Source organism: Polypterus senegalus, chromosome 3 (genome assembly GCF_016835505.1).
Source record: "Polypterus senegalus isolate Bchr_013 chromosome 3, ASM1683550v1, whole genome shotgun sequence".
Lineage (NCBI taxonomy): Eukaryota > Metazoa > Chordata > Cladistia > Polypteriformes > Polypteridae > Polypterus > Polypterus senegalus.
The window spans coordinates 257,871,474-257,894,965 of record NC_053156.1 but is presented as its reverse complement, the minus strand read 5'-3'; the positions used below and the strand labels follow the sequence as shown (position 1 = coordinate 257,894,965).

At 36.1% G+C, this 23,492-nt stretch overlaps 1 protein-coding gene across 1 annotated transcript in view; it reads left to right on the top strand.

Moving 5' to 3' along the window:
• The first annotated feature begins 1,128 nt into the window (after window positions 1–1,128).
• The window catches only part of rcan2 (regulator of calcineurin 2), a 167,415-nt gene continuing 145,051 nt past the window's right edge, over window positions 1,129–23,492 (top strand). Inside the window, exons 1-2 of the mRNA XM_039748940.1 lie at window positions 1,129–1,220; window positions 13,012–13,229. Coding sequence (XP_039604874.1) covers window positions 13,014–13,229 — 216 coding nt within the window. The 5' untranslated portion in view covers window positions 1,129–1,220; window positions 13,012–13,013. The remainder of the gene's footprint in view (window positions 1,221–13,011; window positions 13,230–23,492) is intronic.

The following is a 23,492-nucleotide window of genomic DNA, read 5'->3' as shown; positions in this document are numbered from 1 at the left end:
ACCCCTGTGACCCTGTGTTCGGATTCAGTGGGTTGGATAATGGATGGATGGAAAATAGACAGTTGAAGGCTCAGCATATCCTTATTTTTACCATTTGATGTGGTGCTGTTTTTGTGGCTGTCCATACACCTAACTGCATTACTTGCTCTCCCTTTGTAATGCCTATTTAAATTTAAGCTGAATGGCAAGTTTTAACATTACATAGTAGTTTTTTTCCGTGGTTCTCCCCGAACACCTGGGTGGGGCCTGAACAATGGTTCAAGCTTAGGAGGGCCCTCCGTCCCTAGTCCACCCACTGGCATCAGGGGGCAGGGGCGTCAGAGGTTTAGGCCCTGATCATTTTTTTTATTCATTCATCCAGCAAACTCAAAGCCCAAAGGAGGCTAAAAATCCTGATAATATGAAATCCTAGAAACGCCTTTGAATCAACCCCTGGCTACATTACCGATCATTAGCAGTTACGTGAGCATCACACAAGCACTCAATAGCAAGTAACGGGTAGCATTAGAAAATGTTACATATATTTAGTACTTCATTAAAAACCCAAATAACTGATTCACGGCTATTACTACTTCACATAAGAACAAAGCTGCTAGCTAGCCCCTTTCGTCTCTCTACTGTACAGTCGATTAACAGGGCAGGTAGTTTGGCATTTGTGGTTAACGCTAATCCGCAATGGCCCAAAAAGAAATCCCACCTCTAATTCATTGTGTGACTCTAAGTAAATTACATACCCTACCTGAGCTCCAAATTCACAAATAAGCACTTTTGCCAAATTAAAATGTACAGACCCTTCAATCCGAATAAAGAAAAAAAATGGAAGTCGAGAGTGATTCACACGTCTGCTGCATTGCTCAAACGTTTGATGAATCGTTATTTTTTTTCGAGACACACTTGAAGTAACTGCCATCCATTTATGCTCAGCGGTGTCTGTTTGCTTCTAGCGTACAGTGTAACTGAAACACTTGAGAGTGCTGATTTGCTGCCTTTTTATAGAAACCTTTTTTTTCCGCACAGTCAAGCCGCGAAAGTTGCCCCCAGCAGGAGACGGTAGGCAAAACAAGACGCCCGCTGCAGCACGTCATTGGCTAGTCGAGCTGTCACTCATACGTAGGTCGGCAAAGCGTTCTGGATCGCTGGGCTGATTCACAAAATCGCCAGCCGGCGGGAAGTGTTGTGCAGACAGAGGGGTGCAGGAGCTGCGCTGTGAGGCGCTGCAGGTCAGTACCGTGCGATCGTGCATCTCGCCTGTCTACAGGTGCAGGTGCGCTGCAGTAAGAATAAAACCGTAATGTTTATATTTGTATGTTTGTGTGGGTGTGTACTTATGTTCATACTGTCGTGTAAGGATCTGAAGAAGTGGCGCCTGCAAACTTCCAGAAATTGTATTGTGGCAGCTATCGTTGTGTGACATTCGTTGTGTAAGAAAGTTCTTGCAGTCATAACTAACGGGACGTTTCAGTTGTGCATTCCAGTCACATGCACACAGTATTTACAGAGGTTGTTACCCGGACGTAAAGTTATCTGCAGAATAAACGATTCCGCTCAAGCCGGCACAGCTATGAAAATCACGGAACGTTGCTCTATGCAAGAGATCATGTGTTTAGGTTTTAAAACGAGTTTTTTTTTTTTTTACTATTTCTTCAGCATGTTCAGAAAAACCACTAATGGATTGTCCAGATTAAAATACAGTTTATATGGTGCATGCTTTCAAGCAACACACTACATTCATTTCAATTGATAATAACTTTGAGAGACGAGTAAGGGCATATGCAGGATGTGAAGTGTGACGAAATTTGGGTTTGTTCAGGTAAGAAAATTGCAGTTTGTTAAGCTGTTTACTGATAGGTCATTAATGTTAAGCAAAAAACTCTCCAAATCTGTCTCGCAAAGGACTGCATTTCATTCCTGGAACACTGAATATGATTTATGAAGTACCACCCATTTAGGAATCGCATAACAATGTACGCTTCGCTTTACAGGACGGTCATAATCACTAATGGCTGTATTGACCAGGTGCCCAGTGTTTTTTAACAGCATATTCAGCGTCACCATACAGAGGGTCTTATCATATTTTTATACTCTCCAGATGTACTATGGTTCAGAACAGCCTGTGCTCCATAATAATTAACCTTTTGGCTAAGGCAGGCATATAAGGATACATTTATATATTGAAACATGCTGAATAATTTCCTCCTTCTTGATTTAATTTTCATTCAAGTCTATCCTTGCTCACTAAATATGTTACTTTCAGTTGGCTTGCTTTATTGTACTTCTTGTATTTACATACCTCTCAGTTTAGTTATATATTGTGTGACGCCTATTTGAGTAATAGTCCTGAAGATTTGTTTTTTATAAACTGCTATAAACTCGTGAAAAGCACTAAACAAGGGAATTATTAAAGTAATGATCAGGGCTGGCAATTACAATTAACTGCATTTGAATGGAATCCTTTTTTGAATGGAAAGACTCCAACCAACTGTCCAGAAAGATTAAGACATGGCTTGTGCTATAATTAATAGGAAAGATTTGTGCTATGCACAAAATGGTGGTATGAAAAATTATCCAGTTCTGAGACCTTTTGTCACCTACAGTTAATGGATGTTGAAGCTTTCTAAAATTGGAAGAGGAATATAGCATCAGTTAGGTCATGGTAAAAAAAAAAAAGTTATAGCTTTTGTGCATGTCATAACCTTTCTTTCTTTCTTTTTGTCAGAACAGAAATGACCTGTTAATACAGTGGTAGTTGATAAATTGCAATTAATTAGTTATTTCTTTTAAAATGTACACATACTTAGCCAAGTACTCACTTATAGATGTGACTTGTATGGTTTGGGCTCCCTCTTGGCATTTTCTTACTTCACATAGTTTAATTGGCAGCACTGAACAGTTTATTTTGGCTGGCCACCCCTACCCTAAGTTGACTAGCGATATAATGAAAACTTGAAGTCACAACAGTTTGTCAAGATATTTTACCACTGGTGTCAACATTTATCTTTTAATAGAGGATAATGCTGAATTATTTGTGTTTATAAATCAATTTTATTTTATGAATATTGTTAATCCCCAGTGTAAATAATACCGTTTTACACTAATACAATTCTGTCAGTTGTTTTCAATGTGCAGATAAACCCCCTGGACTACTTACAGTTGTGTTGCTAACACATGCATGAGCAGAGGCTTTAATGACCATCCCTGAAGCCATAGTTATCTTATCTCTAAAAAAACAGCTCTGATCAGCTTAAATTCATGTGATGCGCAATTCAGAATGTTTAAAGATGAGTCTGAGGATAGTGATGGTCTAGTATACCATTACAGTATATGCTGACAAATGTATTGTGGGGGAAAAAAACTTTTTTCCAGCCCAATTTTTAGGGACCATGTGAAATGTATTTAGTATATTTATTAGGATTGAGAATGATACATTTGGGACAGTGATGAGCAGAATCATATCATTTGCACAGAGATATTTTTGTACCATTCCTTCACTTATAATTGATTGCCTTTAGTTCTGGATTTTGCTGAAGACAAAGTGGCCAGCACATTGATAGCAATTCCAAACAGCATTGAAGATTACGGACAGCCTTATATTGTGTTTATATTATTTACCCACACAGAGGTTTCTGAGTTTGAGTAAATTAACTTGGTCCAGTAAACAATATCTGAACCAAACCCACATTATCACAAAACCGTACTGGGATTACTCCGATTCTATCAAAAGCTTTTTCTGTGTCCAGAGACACTAAAGCTTTGGGGAGCTTAGTTGCTAAGGGAGTGTAGAGTACATCTAACAAGCGGCAAGTATTTGGCGATAGCAGCCTGCAATTAACAAATTCAGTTTTATCTTGTGATTTTATTATAGGAATCACTTTCTTTACTATTTTCTCTACGGGTTTGGCCATTTCCTTCAGTAATGAGATTGGTCAATATGATACACATTGCAAAGGGTCATTATTATTATTATTATTATTATTTTGAAAGACAGAGATTGACACCTGGTGTAAGGCATGTGGTAGAATATTTTAATGTTTTGCTTCTTAAACATACTGTAGCAATGGAGCAAAGGAGCGTGTTTAACCGGTATCCTTTTCTGGACTTCTTGGCTTTCCACAATGTAAGGGATTTATAGCATCCTGAAGTTCAGTAAGCTGGCTCAGTTCCAAACAGTTTGCTCATTTTCAGCATTTCTAATTTATCAAGAGAGTTACTAACATAAGCTTCTACATCATTCCATCACGACATGTATAGAGACATAGAGTCCATTGATGTGTTTTTGAACCTGCTGAAGGCAATTCAGAGTTTTTATAGACAGATTTACACACAGTGTGCCACAAGGGAGGAATCCATCTTTGATAGGGCAAAGTACAGTATGTGTTTTCAGTGCATTTAGTCGCATCCCTTAATTATGCAAAAGTAAACTAGAACATATTTTTGTTATTTCATTCATTTGCTAAGTGCATATTTCCTCCGGGCACTCCAGTTTCCTCCCACAGTCCAAAGACATGCCAGTTAGGTGGATTGGCGATTCTAAAATTGGCCCTAGTGTGTGTGTGTGTGTGTGTCCTGCAGTGGGTTGGCACCCTGCCCGGGATTGGTTCCTGCCTTGTGCCCTGTGTTGGCTGCGATTGGCTCCAGCAGACCCCCGTGACCCTGTGTTCAGATTCAGCGGGTTGGAAAATGGATGGATGGATATTTTAAATAGTTAGACCTTAAACTTCCAGAAAGAATTAAAAAAAATAACAGATGAAAAAACATGACTGACTCATTGTAGTGTATCTTAGCAAGTGGAAAAATTAAATTTATTCCATTAAACTGTAGTTAAGTATAGTGCAAGAACCTAATTCTCTGTATTTATCGTGCAAACCTATGTCAAAATAATTTAAGGTAAACCAACCCACTTTTTTTAAGGTAAACTTAATAGAAAACTACAGACTAATGACACTGTTTGAGTGGCATACCAACAATAATAACACATGTGTAAAGTATTAATGGAGTCGTTATTTTTAATTTCTTTCACATATTTATTTCAGCCCTCTATTGAACTATTTTAATTGTATAATTAGATATGTGGATATTAACATACTTGTAACATACCTTAAATGTATTCTTTGTTTTAAATTTAATGCATTATTCACATTAGTAATTGATTCTACATAGCACTTAGATCAAGAATACATATTCTTTTTTTTGTAGTGCTGTGTTTTTCTGCTTGTTAAACATAGGCTAGGTGACTGACTGTGCATTGAAATGGATTGGACCAGCAGCCTTGTGGTTAAAAGTCCAGTGTCCTCACCAACAGATTACACAGCTCGGCAAAACTCTGTAACATACTGTAGGTACAGTGGGTGCTTTTATTACTGCATTATAAAGTAGTTTATATCTCTTATATCATTTGTATTATCTGTTTTGTCTTCAGTCTATTAATTGTAAACATTCAGATATAAAAATGTATTTAGGATATAGAGGGTTGGATAATGGATGGATGGACAATTATAATAATAAAAATACAAATGAAACTATTCCCTGTTCTTTGTAGGCTATTTTTTTACAAATGTAACATTTGTTTTATTATGCATCATACAATTTCTTTTTGTTTTTTAATTTGTACTATGGTCGTGTTTATGATTACATTTTTTCTTAACAAACACATTTGTGTATTGTGTATTTTTGATTCTTTCCAGTGGCAATTTGCAACCAAAGGTTATGCATGTTTCAAAACTAAACATCCATCCATCCATTATCCATTATCCATTATCCAACCTGCCAAATCATAACTACAGGGCCACGGTTGGGGGTCTGCTGGAGCCAATCCTAGCCAACACAGGGTGCAAGGCAGGAAAACTTGTAAAGTTTTGCAGAACACAATCTAATGAAACTGTTAACTGATCAAAAGTAGACGCATTTTTTCAAAATAACACATTTCAATTTTGTTTAAATAATAAAAACAATATTTATTTATATAGTGCGTTTTCATACTAACAATGTAGCTCAAAGCTCAACTAAGATTAGGCAATAATATTAAAGAATAAGTAACAAAAAACAAAAGGTAAGGTCAAATGGCCAGGATGACAGGAAACACAAAACAACTCCAGTTAGGTTGGAGAAAAGACAAAATCTACAGGGGTTCCAAGGCCAAAGGGCCACCAGCCCCAACTTTGAATTGTACCTAACATAAATGTTCTTAAATCAGTCCTCTTTGTTTTCTGGCTTCACATGATAGTATTTGAGGATGCTGGTCTTATTGACAGCTGAGTCACCCACCTTCATTCCAGCATCACAAGTGGCTGCATGGTGCCTTGATCAGGTGGTGGTTCCACAAATCATCACCACAGAAGAACCAGAAAAGATAACAGAGAATAGTAGAGATTAATAAAGATTGTAGGATCCTCAAAAATATGATCATTCTATGCCCATATAGTCTGTTAGGAATCAACAAAAATGTAGCTACGAAAAAGCCAAATTATATGCAGGCCACTATTAGAAGATCTAGGATTACTAGTTAGAGTGTCGAGGGACAGGCATTCTAAAATACAGGATGGAGCAAAAAAAAAAAAAAACTTATACTCAGTGATAGTGCATAAAACTTCATGTAGACAGTGTTCAGGTAAAATGTAAACCCAGGTCTCTGCTTTATCCACTGTGCTAATATACCACACAGCCATGTTTTTGTATGTTAATGCTAATAATTGATTGTGCTTGTAGTTTAGAAATACAGGGTTAAGGATTTTCTCATTTTTGTTTAAGGAAATATTAAAGATCCATATATTGTTCAAAATCATCTCCACTTAGGCAGTAGGAGGCTTCAGCATGATTTTCACTTACATTTACAGGCCTAATTTTTCTCCCTTGCTTATTTTGTACTGCCATGATTGTTTTGTGCACAATGCTACTAGACATGTCTGTTAGAGCTGGTATACCCCTACCCAACGGAAAAGAGGAATTGGGGATAGAGGATGGAAATGTTAAATTACCTGATCTTAGAGCAGAAGGTATAAGCTAGAATAATGTGGAGGTTTAGCAGGTCATCATGAACTACCATTTTTACATAATTGTATCGTTCATTACTCTGTAATTAAAAGACTTTGTATTTCATTATACTTAAGTTATTCCTCATATATTTGAAAATATTATTTACCTAACTTCAGGTAAGGATTGTGAAAAATAAAAGATTATATAGATGAAATATTTGCACAATTTACAATATTGCAGCTACCAGGTTCTCCAAATGATGTCCGTGTGTCTGAAAGAAGGTAAAGTTAGGATGTGATTATGGTGAACCTTGCTGAATTTGCTTTACCTCAAGTTTGGTGAAATTACAGAAATATTCAGGATCTTTGCTGAACTCTACAAAATGCATTGAAATAAAAAATAGCTTTAAAAACCTATTGAAGGTACTTGGTTTTTAGCCTTGATCTGAACATTTTGATAGATAGATACTTTATTAATCCCAAGGGAAAATTCACATAATCCAGCAGCAGTATACTGATACAAAAAAACAAAATAATATATTAATTAAAGAGTAATAAAAATGCATGTAAAAGCAGACAATAACTTTGAGTAATGTTAGCATTTACTCCCCTGGATGGAATTGAAGAGTCGCATAGTGTGGCGGTGAAACAATCTCTTCAGTCTGTCAGTGGAGCAGGACAGTGACAAAAGTCTGTCACTGAAGCTACTCCTCTGCCTGGAAATGACACTGTTCAGTAGATGCAGTGGATTCTTCATGATTGACAGGAGTTTGCTTAATGCCCGTCGCTCTGCCACAGATGTTAAACTGTCCAACTTTACTCCTACAATAGAGCCTGCCATCTTAACAAGTTTGTCCAGGCGTGAGGCGTCCTTCATCTTTATGCTGCCTCCCCAGCATACCACCGTGAAGAAGAGGGCACTCGCCACAACCGTCTGGTAGAACATCTGCAGCATCTTATTGCAGATGTTGAAGGACGCCAGCCTTCTAAGAAAGTATAGTCGGCTCTGTCCTCTCTTACCCCGAGCATCAGTATTGGCAGTCCAGTCCAATTTGTCATCCAGCTGCACTCCTAGGTATTTATAGAGCTGCACCCTCTGCACACAGTTACCTCTGATGATCACGGGGTCCATGAGGGGCTTGGTCCTCCTAAAATCCACCACCAGCTCCTTGGTTTTACTGGTGTTCAGGTGTAAGTGGTTTGAGTCGCACCATTTAACAAAGTCATTGATTAGCTTCCTGTACTCCTCCTCCTGCCCACTCCTGATGCAGCCCACCATAGCAGTGTCATCAGCGAACTTTTGCACGTGGCAGGACTCCGAGTTGTATTTGAAGTCTGATGTATATAGGCTGAACAGGACCGAAGAAAGTACAGTCCCCTGCAGTGCTCCTGTGTTGCTGACCACAATGTCAGACCTGCAGTTCTCAAGACGCACATATTGAGGTCTGTCTATAAGATAGTCCTGGATCCATGCGACAAGGTGTGAATCTATTCCCATCTCAGTCAGCTTGTCCCTAAGGAGCAGAGGTTGGATGGTGTTGAAGGCGCTAGATGTCCAAAAACATAATTCTTACAGCACCACTGCCTCTGTCCAAGTGGGAGAGGGATCGGTGTAGCATATAGATGATGGCATCCTCCGCTCCCACCTTCTCCTGGTAAGCGAACTGCAGAGGGTCATTCAGCTCATTTCAGGCTGATTGACAGGTAAAACATATTAGATTTTCTTACATTTTCTAAAAATGTCACCATAAGGTTTGGAAACAGTAAAATTACAAATGTCAGGGGATCTTAAGTGTCTACATGGTTATATAGCATCAAGAAATATAGACAGGTATTCTCAGATGTTAGACTTCAGATCTTTGTATTTAAGAGCATTAAGATAGCTGTAAAACGGAACTTCTTACACATTGAAGGGACTGTTTACCTGAGGGAAATAAGGTAGCCACATGTTATTTCCAAATAGTTTTACGTCAGAATAGGTCAAGAAAACAATTCTGCACAGCAAGATGCTTACAGTTAGCCTCAAGCTCACATTTAATAGGGCCTATTAGCAAATACAGAGTGTTTTTTGTATTGCAAATTTATAGATAGTGGTTTTTAAATATTAAGTTGTGTCAGAGAAGCCATATCAAAAGAAATATTTATTATAATAGTCAAGGTTTCTCTTCCGGGTGGCAAGGTGGCGAAGTAAGTAGCGCTGCTGCCTCGCAGTAAGGAGAACTGGGTTCGCTTCTCGGGTCCTCACTGCGTGCCTCACAGTTGTTGTCACAATAAAATCTATTAATGGATTACAGGATTAGGTCAGTGGCTTCTAGATATTTAGCCAAGGTAAGTCCATTTGATAGAAGATGATTCATTTTTCCTAGTGACTATTTCATAAAATAACAAAACATGAGAAAAATATAAAGGAACTAACAGAATACCCGCGCTTCGCAGCGGAGAAGTAGTGTGTTAAAGAAGTTATGAAAAAGAAAAGCAAACATTTTAAAAATAACGTAAGATGATTGTTAATGTAATTGTTTTGTCATTGATATGAGTGTTGCTGGCATATATATATATATATATATATATATATATATATATATATATATATATATATATATATATACACACACACATACATATATATACATATACATATATACACACACACATATATACATACTGTATATACAATATATACAAATCTACATATATATATCTACATATATATATATATATATAGGTGGGACTCGATTAAAAAATTAATCCAATTAATTAGAGGCTGTGTAAGAATTAATCTTGATTAATCGTATGTAATCGCACGTAAATTTGCCCCAAATCGCAAATGTTTTTTTTTTTATTTAAAACGGTTTTAGTGGGCGACAGAATCAAATAATAGACATGGACATGAATATTGTAAACTGAAGCTGTTTTAATTTCTGAAAAAAAGCCTTTAAACTGCATTTGAATTCAAAACAGAAACAAAAATATCATCCCTGGTTAAAATTGGGCAGACTTAAAAATAAAGTGGTAGTTTAAGTACTTTAAGTACATTTTCAGAATAGTATTGTCTTTAAATAATAATAACCAAAATTTCAACATAAAGTGCAGTTTTTCTTCTTAAAAAATAAGTCAGAAACATAAAAGGTAATTTGACCAGCTTACTCTTTAAACTCTGAGTAACATTAGCCAAAATTATTTTGTACATTAGGCTAAAACAGTGTGATCATTGAACATTTTGTAATTAGATGTATTTAGAATTACTAACGGTCACGGAAGTCCAATGATCCCCAGTAAGAGCCACAAAGTCCGCTTTCTGTAATGCATCTAATTTTGCTTGCTTTTCAGTGTGCACAAAACCATGCTTTTATCAAGGCTTCGGGTAGTCGAAATGATCAGTCGTAGGAACGCGCTTTATTCCGACTCTAACATTTTTGTAGCTGTGATGTGTGCATCAGTGTAATGGATGTACCAGGAAATCATGCATTGACAAAAGTTCCCGCTTGCTTGGAATTGAAAGTGTGATTAAATGCGTTATTTTTTAACGCGTTATGGAGTACATGCATCGAAGCTTCTCAGCTGTGCTTGTGCTAAGAAAGGGAAAATTTTAAAAATAACGTAACATGATTCTGCGTTAACCTAATATTTTTCATACGTCCCAAACCAAGGAGATGCGAAGGTAAAATGAATCGGTAGCGTACATAGTCAGTACACCCTCTCGAATCGAACCTCGAATGTCGGCGTTAGAGGCTTAAGACTCTACAATTAGCCACAGCGTGTGGCTTGTCTATGCTAAAGTATGTATGTAGATCGGGTATATATATACATTTATATATATACCCGTATCGCAGTGGAGAAGTAGAAGTTATGAAAAAGAAAAGGGAACATTTTAAAAATAACGTAACATGATTGTCAATATACAGTAATTGTTTTGTGAGTGTTATTGAATGTTGCTGTCATCAAGGATTTGATTATCATTATTTCTTTCAATCAGGCTCGTATTTGTAGGATGTGTTCAAGTTACATTCCGTGTTTGTCAATCGTTGTAAAGATAAGAGGTTTCATTCATCGATTAGTTCCTTACTGCATCAATAAACAGCTCGTCTTCCTTTTTATCTGTGATGTGACAAACTGCATGCACGGGTTTTTTTTTTTTTACACTGTCTTCCTTTAGCAGGACATTCACTTTTTCCACCGTGTGCTTTGTTTCCGCAGTAGCTGCACTTATGAATATGATTGTATGTATAAGACGCTTCATATTTTTTTGCTGCCTTCTCAATTGTGTAATTCGGTTTTTGTTCAGCACTCTTTGGAACTGTTGCTTTTGTCTGTGCACTGCGCCAGTTCACGTGAGCCGCTTGGTGTTCTTGCATCGAAGGTTCCCAGCTGTACTGGTGCCATCTCGTAATGTCAGCTAAGACCCGGCACTTAAAACTTTCTCTCGCAGTTTCAATGAGTTTGTGCCAAACACCACCCTGACCATCTCATCTTCCTCTGCATAAGCACAGTCCTTCACACGTGAATATTTACCGGCAGTGTTTGTATTGGATTGCCGCTGATGGACGGCCTTATATGGGCAGGCACTAAATTACAAACGCTAGTGGCAGCCTGTCTATGAACTTAATTTAATATAAACTTACGGTTCACGCCGTGCTTTGTTTCCGCAGTAGCTGTACTTATGAATATGCTTGTATGCATCATTTGCTTCATAATGTTTTTCTGCCTTCTCAATTGTGAAATGGCGTTTTGTGCTCATCGCTGTTTGGAGTTCTTCCTTGTTCTCTGCGTACTTACGTAGGAGGCGTGATGATGTCACACGAAACTCCGCCCCCCGCGGCCATCTCCAACTCAAGACTCCATTACATTATATGGGGAAAAATAGCTTCCAGTTATGACCCTTATGCGTAGAATTTGGAAATGAAACCTGCCCAACTTTTGTAAGTAAGCTGTAAGGAATAAGCCTGCCAAATTTCAGCCTTCTACCTACACGGGAAGTTGGAGAATTAGTGATGAGTCAGTGAGTGAGTCAGTGAGTGAGTGAGTGAGGGCTTTGCCTTTTATTAGTATAGATAATGAAATAGTTCATTGACCTAAAAAATTAGTTAAAAGATGTTTATAGATAATGGCTGCACAGTGGGTAGCGCTGCTGCCTTGCAGTTAGGAGGCCCGGGTTTGCTTCCCGGGTCCTCCCTGTGTGGAGTTTGCATGTTATCCCCGTGTCTGTGTGGGTTTCCTCCAGGTACTCCGGTTTCCTCCCACAGTCCAAAGACATGCCAGTTAGGTGCATTGGCGATTGTAAATTGTCCCTAGTGTGTGTGTGCGCATCCTGTGGTGGGCTGGCACCCTGCTCAGGGTTTGTTTCCTGCCTTGCGCCCTGTTTTGGCTGGGATTGGCTCCAGCAGACCCCCGTGACCCTGTAGTTAGGATATAGCTGGTTGGATAATGGATGGATGGATGGATGGATGGTTTCTCTTCCTGCTATAATGCAAGGAGCCGCTGAAGCACATAAAAAGATTTTATGGAGTTACACAGTTTGGAGATAACAATTTAAAGAAGCACAAAGAACAGAAGGTTGATAACAAAATAGATGAGAGATGAGTAATACACCTTATATTTACAGTAAAATGTGGTTATTGATAGTACAGTATACTTGGCAGAAGTAGGCATGCATTTCATGAATTCTGCCTTTATATTATAGAGAATTTTTTAGTCTTCGATACTTAACCTTTAGAGTATAATCAATCAAATGTTTTTTTACAGTGGTTACATTTTGACCAATGAGCATCAACATTGCCAATATTACACAAAATTCCTATTGTGATGGGATTCATGATTTGAAGATCAAAAAAAAAAAAATCAAATACTAATTTATTTAAATGCATTTAGCAATTTATTTTCTGGTGGTAAAATGGAGCCCATTTGAAATTTGTTCCCCTTAACCTCCAGCATGCTCCATTTCTGTGGATGTTTCTAACTTTCTCTCTGTAATAAAGAAAATGCATTAGTTTTTACTGATTTAGTGTGTATGAAATATAATTCATTTGGTGTTCTTTTTTATCAGGAATGAAAGGAAAGACATTATTCATAGTCATGAAATACACTATTTGGGACCTGGATTTCAGTTTTACAGAAGATGTAGATTTCATCTTTTATCCGTTTATTGATTACGAGTGGCCATTGGAAACTGAATTCCACCAAATAACAGATTTCAGTGATCTGCCTACATCTCTTTTTGCGTGCAGTGTTCATGAATCAGTTTTCGAAGAAAAGGATGGGAAGGTAAGTTGAGTATGTGTTAATGAGCCCAAGGGCACTTTTCTATAGAAATATCCTTATGTAAAATATATATTGTGCAGAAAATTCAGTCCACAATTTCCTGGTATGAATGTTGGTGTAGAGTTTAAACTCATCACCTAATTTTATTTTTCAAATATTTTAATACCTGTGATAGGCTGGCACCCATCCAGGGCTGAGGCTTGCCTTGTAACTGGTGTCCTGTAACTTGGAATTTGTTTAAGTAGATGTGAGATTGTTAGGTTATTTACACGTCTTTGTAACTCTTCAGCTGTATAAAAATGTCTGCAATCCTAAGTAGACATTACCTAACATCTGCATGCACAATATAATGCCTTTGATTAAATTTGTAAATACATGGTTAAAAAATACCAAACATCAAATATTACTAAAGTGAAAGTATTGAGCCCACTCTCATTTTCTTTCCAGTGACACGAGTAAATTCATCGTGGCCAGTAATTTATTTTGCAGTGTCTTAAATTCTGTTGGCAATTACATTTGAGGCATCTGAAATGAACAACTTCAAAATATCTTAAAATCTACTGTAGTTGAAAATTTAGATCTGAAAGTAAATTCTGTGTAAGTTACATTCAAAACAGAGTGTCTCAAAATGAGTTTACTCAGTTTACTTATTTTGACAAATTCTAAAGATTAAAACAGAAAATATTTGATTTTCTGAGATTGTAGTAACTGTTTATGCTTTATCTCATTAATTTTCTAAGATATAACAATGCTAGTTACAGTACACCCTTTGGCCTGTCTTTTTTTTTTTGAAAAGAGAATAATTACTCAAGGACAAGTATCCACGATGTTGTCCCTGTTTTCCAAAGTACATATCAGTCCAAACTATCAAGAGCATTTACCTTTTTCAGATAAGTCACTTCCAACTTGCATCTCTTATCATTTTGTAGATTGTTGATCACTATAGTTGGTTCATCTTTAGATATTAACTCTACCCTATCACAAACTGTGTCCTGGAGGACAGGTCTTCTTATTCTGGAGTTCCATCTAGTAACCTTTGTAATTCCTTAAAGTCTGTTCAGGTAGAGTTCGTGTTTTTTTTTTTTTTTTTTAATAAGTACAGCCTAGGAGGTGCCCAGTATTCTACTTAGGAATCACTGAATGGTTTGCTAGAGCACTTTGTTGGATACTAACTAACTGACAATATTATTTTGGTTCCTTGAAGTATCCAGGGTCTTTAATTCTTCTTTGATATACATTTGGAAACAATTGAGAATGTTTCATGAAAAATTCCAATATTCTAGGTCTTCCTAAAATTCTCTCTCTGCTTGAGTGGAATCTCTATTTGGGTCTAACCAATGTCCTTCCCACACTTCTAAAATTGAGTTGGCCTTCAAGGGAGTTTTAGTCTTGCCAGTCATATTGGTTTCAAATAACAGGTTAAATTATATATATATATATATATATATATATATATATATATATATATATAAAACCACAAAGGGACAACTTTGGTTTGCTTACAAGTAGCAGGTTTTGCTGAAGATGCTGCAGAGATGTTGAAAAAATATAAATTAAATTAAGAAATGCTACCCAGTTTAAGTAAACATTGTTTATTTGTGGGGAGGCATGGTGGGTTCAAGTCCTGGGTGTTCCCTGGGTGGGGTTTGCATGATCTCCACGTGTCCACATGGGTTTGCTGTAGGTGCTTTTGTTTGCTCCCACAGTCCAAAAACATGTAGGTTAGGTGGTGTGGTTAAATTTGCCCAATTCTGAGCATGTGTTTATTCAGCGATGCATTGGCACCCTATCTAGGTGTTGTTCCTGATTTCCGCCTGATGATTGCTGGCATAGCTTCCTGCTGCCCCATGACCCTGTCCTGGATAAGAAAGTTAAGATTTATGTATGTATTTAATTTATTCCAGATTAATGTTGGTATTTTAACACCTTTTGTTCAGTGATGCACACTACTATAACTGACGGCAAAGAAAACCCAGTATAACACCCAGCTCTTCTTTACTGTTGCTGAATAGTTGCATGTTATCTCAGGGTTGCTTTCTGAGTAGTGAAATGTTTGTTGGTTTGCATTATATTTTGTTATCTGAATACCCACAGGATTTATTATTTCAAATCAAATTTAAAGACAGTTGCTTGGTCTCATCTGGTCAAATGCTGTTTGAATTTACTTTATTTCATTTATTTGTGTGTGCTCTGATTTTATTTGTTAATTTTATGTGTGTGCAAGTTTATTTATGGCAGTTATGCAAAGTAAGGACAAAATTTCCAATTTCCATTATACTGTAATTCCCGTAAGGAATGTGACATAAAAACTCTACGGTTTTCACTAAGAACCTTCCATTTCCTTGTGACATGGCTAAATATAAGCATTAGGAAAGATGATGAATATATATTATTCTAATACGAAACCAGCCCCATAGCTGAAAATACATTGCAAATTTCTGTTTATCTACCTGTTTTATTGAACTGTCATATACATATTTATATTACTATGAGTAGGCTATGAGATATTATAATACAGTTAATATCAATAACAAATACTAATACAGTATCTTAAAAAATATATTTTTAATGAACCATTCGTATCTCTGTAGCAGACTCTGTGGGTAAAATAGTATTCAGTCTGTTTAACCTGTGCTCCTAGATTTCCCTTGTACTAGTTTTGGAAAGGCAACCCAAAGAAAAATCCATAGTTTTTTGGCATGCTATCTTTCTTCTGTGGTTTGTGGATGGTCTGGAAACATTCTTTTCTTTATCCACATAGAATAAAATGTCTACAAGGTGATTGTGTGCAAGGATGTAATGGATGGATTAATTGTTAAAGAAATAATTGGCACCCTAAATTATTAATGAAACGTTGGCTTTTACTTTGTTTCCCATATATTTCTCGGTAAACAGTGTGGTATTAGCGCTTTATTGCCACTGACCTGACACAGACTGACACCAGAGGCACGTATAAAACAAACAAAAACTTTTATTTTCTTCACCTGTGGGTCACGTCTTCCCCGTGAACCCCACAGGCACAACACAGTCCCAACACAAATAAAGCACCCAAATCACCAAACTCTTCTCCTGCACTCCTCTAAGGGCAGCTTCGTCCACCTCCTCCCTACTCTGGCACCCTGAGTAGAGGCTGCAGACTTCTCTTATAGCCAATCCGCCCAGACGGGCTTGTTAAGCCGTGCAGCTCTATGCAGCTCCCCCTGGCAGAGGCCACGGAGCCCAACCAAGATGAGCTCTGGTGTTCCATGAAAGTGGTCCCGACGCATCCCGGGGGGGCTACCATCAAGTATTCCGGGGGACGTAGTGTGCATCCCATGGCTGCTCCCCCGAATCCATTCCATTATTGAAGGGCCGTCCTGGCAGGGCCGTCCCCCATAAGAGGTTTCTGATATGTTTGATCTGTATCAATGTAGCTGAACCACACTTATTTTAAGAAACAATAATGCAATTTAATGGTAATCAAAAGGATTATAGAAACTGATTAATTGCTTATATATGGACATAAAAGACAGTACCAAGACAGATGAAACAAAAATTGTACATAGCACAGATGAAAATATATTTTTAAAGATAATGTTGTTGACTTTGGTTGTTTTTGATCTGGGTTCAGAAGAAGCATATTTGCATGCAGTAGACCACACTTGTTTATCATTCCCATGCGGTCGTTTGTCCAAGTCTGTAGTGTGATGATGCCTTCTTCAGTTCTCTTTGAATGCTGTTCTCTTTGCCTTGTTCTATGCTTCAGTGTAAGAGAAGAGTATGAGTCTTTCTGGCACTTGAATTTAGGGTGCTGAGATTGCCTTCAAGAAGTAATGTTTCTTTTCTTATGATAGATTTTAGAAGAGCTTAGCTGATGAGCTGTTAGTCTTGCAGGTAATTCAAAGAGATTTTGGAGAATATTGAACCCAAAAACTCCAAAAAGAGTATTTTCAACTTCCTAAGAGAAAATGAAGCTAGCTTTTAAGGGAAAGTGTAGCTTCTCCTCAATGTATCAAATCTCACTTCCAGTTACACATCAAAGCCTGCTCATAGGTTCCCTAGTGTACCCATCAGAGAAAGCAAGAGTTCTTATTGGGGTTACAGAGTCATGATGGTGTCTTTCTTTGATTAACACCACTGATAATCAGCTTAGTGTAGAAGGTCAGGTTAACTTATGCAGGGTAATGGTATATTTGTAGAAAGATCTTAATTCAGCTCAGCAATTAAAGCACATTTCTTTCTGGAATATAGACAATGTGGGAGGGGAGCTGGGTTTCTGCATCTTTGTCATATGTTCTTTTAACAAAGAACGATTTTTGTGCTCTTGAAAGTCTAAAAAAAGGGAGGAAAAATCGGTTCTATCAAAACCTTTTGGTATTTTGTTTTCCCATGTCTTTTGTTACCTAATCGGCACCTTTTTAAAGACTTGCGGGTTCAGGAGCAATTGCTTGTGTACCTTCCTGGTAACAGCACTGTGCTTAAAACATATTTGTTTTGCCAGGCATTCCTTGTGGCCTGAACTTAAATGAGGGAAACCCTGTATAGCCAAGTGTATAAACAGTATTGGCAATTTGTAATTTGTATTGTGCAAAAAGATAAATGTATTTTCTTGTGTCTACAGAAGCCATTCTTGCATAGATCTGCACGCATACAACTACTATTTACTTTAAATTTAATTAGTTTTGGGATGTTTTTAGTTACATTTTTTAGTTAAATTTAATTTGTTTTGGGATAATTTGTTTGTTGTGATACTTTTATTTTAATAATTACCTAAACAGTTAATATATACAAATGAAGAGAACAAAGTCTAGTCTAATCAAATTACACATAAACAACCAATATAAATATATTAATATACTTTAAACCTATGACATGTCAAAAAAGTGTTCTACACATCCCCATATCCCCACACATCCTATATTATCCATTCTTTAGTGCCAGATTTCAAATCCAAACCAAACATAAGAGGGAAGGAATGTAAAAGATATAAATTAATGCATAATTTGATTAAGTTTGCTTCACAGTCTTGCCTTTATTTAATGTTTGGATAGAAACATTGTTATATCTGGTGAAGGAGAGTTCCAAATGGGTCAGGTCATTATCGTATTATGTCAATGAGCAAGTGTTAACTGTTGGAGAGACTTCCATGTCAAAGCCATCAGTGACTTTGTGGCCACATTGCTAAGCAGAAAGTTTTTTTTTTTTTTTTTATTGGACTAAGATGTTGCTTAGAAGTGTCTAAGAAATGAAGTATTGATTTAACTTGAAAGGGGAAAAAATAACTGGACAGCAGTACTGAAACGTGCTGGGAAAAATAATAAAATAATAGATTGGAATGTAATTTAACATTTTTGTATTTCATGTTTCAACAGTAAAACTTGTTGAAGGACACTGCATCTAAATCATATGACCAAGTGTGGACTGTTTTTCAGTTGGAAAGGAATAGTGTGTTAAATTGTGATAGCAACAAAGACAAACATAACCCTTACAGCACTTTTTTAAAATTATACATAATGTGTATGAGAAGCTCAAAGACATAACTTTCCTTTAAAACAAATTGCAGTGAATCTAATGAACACTTTGCCACATTTCCCAGAAACATGTTAGTTAGTGATATATCTCTTATAAATGTAGTGTTTTCTTCTGTTGTATTTTTGGAATTAAAAAGGAGGAAACATGGCTAACAGTACTGACAGACATGAGGCACTGCCCCATTTTGAATGATACTTAATATATTTTTAAATACTTTTTGTCAAATGGTCCTCACTCCCAAAAAGAGTTTAAAAGCAGCAGGTAGAGAGTCATCACCACATAATGGACAAACTCCTGATCTGTATCAAGGAAAGGCGTGGTTTATTATCCCCATCACTAGCCAAATCATCATATAAACCTAGCCACTGTGTGTCCACAGGATGTATTTTAATACAAAGACTCAGTACAAATCTTTTCCTTTTTGATCCGAAAAATTAGGAGAGATAATTTATTTGAATTTTGAAGATCTCTTTTCTTGGGAATTCTAGATATTCTTCTTGGTTACAGATTATCAGGAAGCTCATATTGTTTGTTTGTTTATAAGAGAGAGTCCGGAAGTGTACTCTCAATTCATAAAGTATTCCCAACAATATTAAACTTTGATTTGTATTTGCTGTATTCCGTAAATGATTTCAAAACATTTCTGAGAACACATATACATTAATTTCGTTATTTAGAAAGCAAACATGATTATATCTCCAGATTTAATGTAGTAACAGACAGCAATTTTTCTTGAGCTTGTGTAATGGTGGTAAAGTATAGGGTGGTCCAGATCTAATTATGCAATTTTCATTACGCTATAACTTATTAAGTTGATTACATAGAAAATCACCCGAAAAATCCCAGACCATCGAGAAGTGTGTGAACTGACGGCATGAAGAATCGTCTTTGCACCAAACTAGAATCGTCCCTGCATAAATCAAAGTCATCCAGACGATCTGGATCTGCATAATTAGATCTGGACCACCCTGTATTTAGCAGTATGTACTCCCTGTATTACCAGGAACCTGGATTTGAATCCTGACCAAGTTGCTATCTGTGTGGAGGTAGCACATACTCCTTGTGTTCAAATCCTTTTTTCCTGATTAGTTTGGTTTCCTCCCTTATTCCAATGACATACTGGAGAAACTGGTATAATGTAGTGTTGTTTTGTGATTATGCATGCTCTGTGATGAACTAGAATTCTCCTCAGGTCAGTTTAAATTTGTTTCAGTTGACACCAGTATGGGCTATACTGTCTTGAAGCCCTGTAATGGATTAATAGGGTTCAGAAAATTAATTAATGGATGTACAGCTACAAAAAGATAAGTGGCATTTTCCATGGAAGTAACCATATGGGGCATAATTTTCTCCAAATAACTACATGGTTTAAGTGAAAGTCATGCTATGACAGACTGCAGCATCAATGCAAATGCATAGTTTTTACATTCTTTTTTTAGTTTATCTAGGGGCATTTTGCTTGTATTATTAAACAATTGCCCTTATAGTAGTGTTTAAATAAAATTTTTAACTAGTATAAATTAAACGTTTTGCCTTTTTCTTCGTTTTATTTCAAAATAGTATTTTGATTCAACTTTCATATCCACTAATTATTTTGTTGTCTATCCCTCCATAAATGAAAAAAAAAATTCTCACATGAAAATGTTCCCATTGCATTCCCCTGAGAAGACTTTTTATGTGCATAGCCCCTTACAAAATGCTGGCTTTTTCTGCTTCCCATTTACAGTATTTTGATTAGTTGCTTATGTTTATGTGGCCCTAAAGTCCATGGTTAAAAAAATGGGTAGAGATCTAAAGTAGTGGTGATGCAGGCTGACTGGAACGTAATAGTTTACACAGTTTCTCACAGGCTCTTTTGGCACAGATGTTGTTTTTATAAAATTGATATTGAGAAAAAATGATTTATTTTTAGAATAGGATCAATGCTTTTATATTTCACAAAATGAGAGTCCATATATGTTTTGCTTAACATCATTTTCTAATGATCATTTCATAATCATTTTACAGTGTGTGTCTTTTAAAATGAAAATTAGTATTGGCCTTAAAATAATCCAGCTTTGTCAAAACTTATGCTGCCCTTTGGATATGATTTGTTTAAACTGGCTAATAAGGTCAACTTGCTTGTTTTGATGCACTATTTAAATTATATAGCATTACTAAAAGGCATATCTTTCCAAGAAAGCAGTATTACTATGGCTAACAACTGGGATTTTAATTGTAAAATAAGTTATACAGTATTGTCTTCTTGGTATAGGCAATCATTGACTTAAAATGATGATTAAATGCTTATTTTGTTACAGGCACAAATTATTCTTTGTTGTTCAGTTGTAATTACCAAAACTAGGAACAGATTTATAGCTAAATATTTTATTCCTGTATAGCTGTACATTACCTTCTCTTACTTTTTTCAGTTTTTGTGTCTAAGGTTTATGAAAACTATTTCAATGCATTACTAATAAAAGTATATGTTTGATACCTGCTTAAAGTTTAAATTGAATTGTAGTGCAAACCCAATACTTAGATAATAATGGCATTTGGTTTTCCAAATTTATGTATTTATACACCAGTTATCCAATTTGTAAGTGAATCATAACAGGTCAGCATTTTTTTAGTTTTGTAATGTTTTCATTTGAAGCAGAAATTTTATGAACAATTTTAGAATTACTGAATTAAACATTCTAAGATAAAAAATACCATCAAATATATACACATAAGAAGAGAGCTGTATTTTTTCTCACACATGATGTGAAATCTTAATTGCATGGCTTTTAACTTTTGCCAAATAAATATTTATAGTATAAAACAAATGCAGTATTTGATGCCTAAACAAATGTAACATTCTGACAACAGTTCTGATTTATTTATATTTGAAAATATTTGCCCAACAAAATGTAGGTGTAAGTCTAATATATATGCTTCTGTTATCTGGAATATTACAAATGCAATGTTTTATTATGTTATCTCTGTGTGGGGGAGTGGATTGACTAGCTAGGTTCCTGCATTCTAGTTCTCTCTCAGTTAGTGTCTGTAGGGTGTCTGCATGTTCTTCTTGTGTCCTTTTGGCCTTTCATCTCAAGTTTCAAAGAGCTGAAGGTTGTTAACCCAGAGTTTCTTTATGTGCTGGGGTATATCCTGCAGTGGAAATGTGTGTAATCCAGGTTTGGTTCTTTGCTGTGCCTAATGCTGCTGGGATGATGATAATAATAATAATAATAATAATAATACATTTTATTTATATAGAGTCTTTCCCATGTTCAAGGCTCACATTGGTGATGATCTGATGCTTTAATGATGATGGAGAGCTGGGGTGTACCTAAGACCATGTACTTTCATGTTTTTGTCCCCTTTAGTGTGTGTAACATTCGTAGAGTCTTCTTTGCTAACTGTTAGAAAGTGAGTGAATGTACCCTGCAATAGATGCCCCATTCATGGCTGGTCTTTATCTTCCATTAGTAGCTTGCAGAATATACTTCAGAGATCCATAATCATTAAGTAGGTTAAAAAAATGGAAGGATGGCTAGATGTTAAGCTCAAAGTGACCCTAAACTTTAATAGTTATAATCATCATAACATTATTGTTCAATAATTGTTTATATAAAAAACAAGCTACCTTTATATAAGATGACATGATTATTTTTAGAAATACAGTATACCATTTACTGTAGCGATTTTTATTACTTTGCTTAAAATCCACAAAATAGGATGTTTGGATTTGGCAGGTGTATATATTGAGTTTGCATAGCAGTTTGGGTTCTTTTTTAAAATTTGAAATAAAAGATCAGCATACTAATGGATATCAAATCATAAATTGTGTTTGGGATGAAACTAACCCTAGTCAAAACAGGTCTAGTTTTAATATGTTTAAAATGTATTAAAATAATGAATGCATTATAACGTATATTATAATTAATTAAAATATATATACAGCATACTAGGGGGCTTTGCCCCGCCTGCTCGGTTTGCTTGCCAATTCCTGGGTCTGCGCTACATGCTAACCTCTCTGCAGTTCTGCCGCTGAATGTACAATTTAAACAGCTTTTTATTTTCATGGGAATTGTTACATATGCATCAACATAACGTATAACTGCCTGTGATTGAATTTCGTTTCTTTCTCTCTATTAAATAAAATGACTTTTTGAATGTTTGGCTCAAGATTTGTAAATTGTCTTTGCAAAAGCTATTCTAATGGGAAACTGTTAATGTTTTAATACAAATGGCATATCAAGATCTTCTTTCTTGTCTAATGTTATCCGCGGAAGATGTACTACATTACCTTTCTTGGATAAATCCTTCTTTCTTCAGTAATTTGTGCCGTGGAAGACCGGGTGGTGTTAACGGTTGTAGATATTCTTCGGGATATTGTAAGTTGTTGTTTTCATCTTCCGCACGATCACCACCAACTGTTTCAGCATAATCTATTGATACACATTTAACCAATTTGCTGTGTAACCGATCAACATTTTTGGCATTAATTCATTTGACTTCCTCGGTTCTCGGTGCTAGAGGATCGTGGTCTTGTTTGAAAATATTTGAGAAGAGGGCATGACTTGAAAAAATATCATGGCAATAGTCTCGTCTCTCAGGACTTGATCAAATCTCTCTTGCAAAAAGTCTTGTCTGCTAAAAGCCTTGCTGCGTCGAAGGATTTATATATATATATATATATATATATATATATATATAAAGAAAGAAAGTAGTTTTGATGCTAAATGATTAAAAAAAAAACAGTTTTTCAATTCTACTAATTTTCAGTTC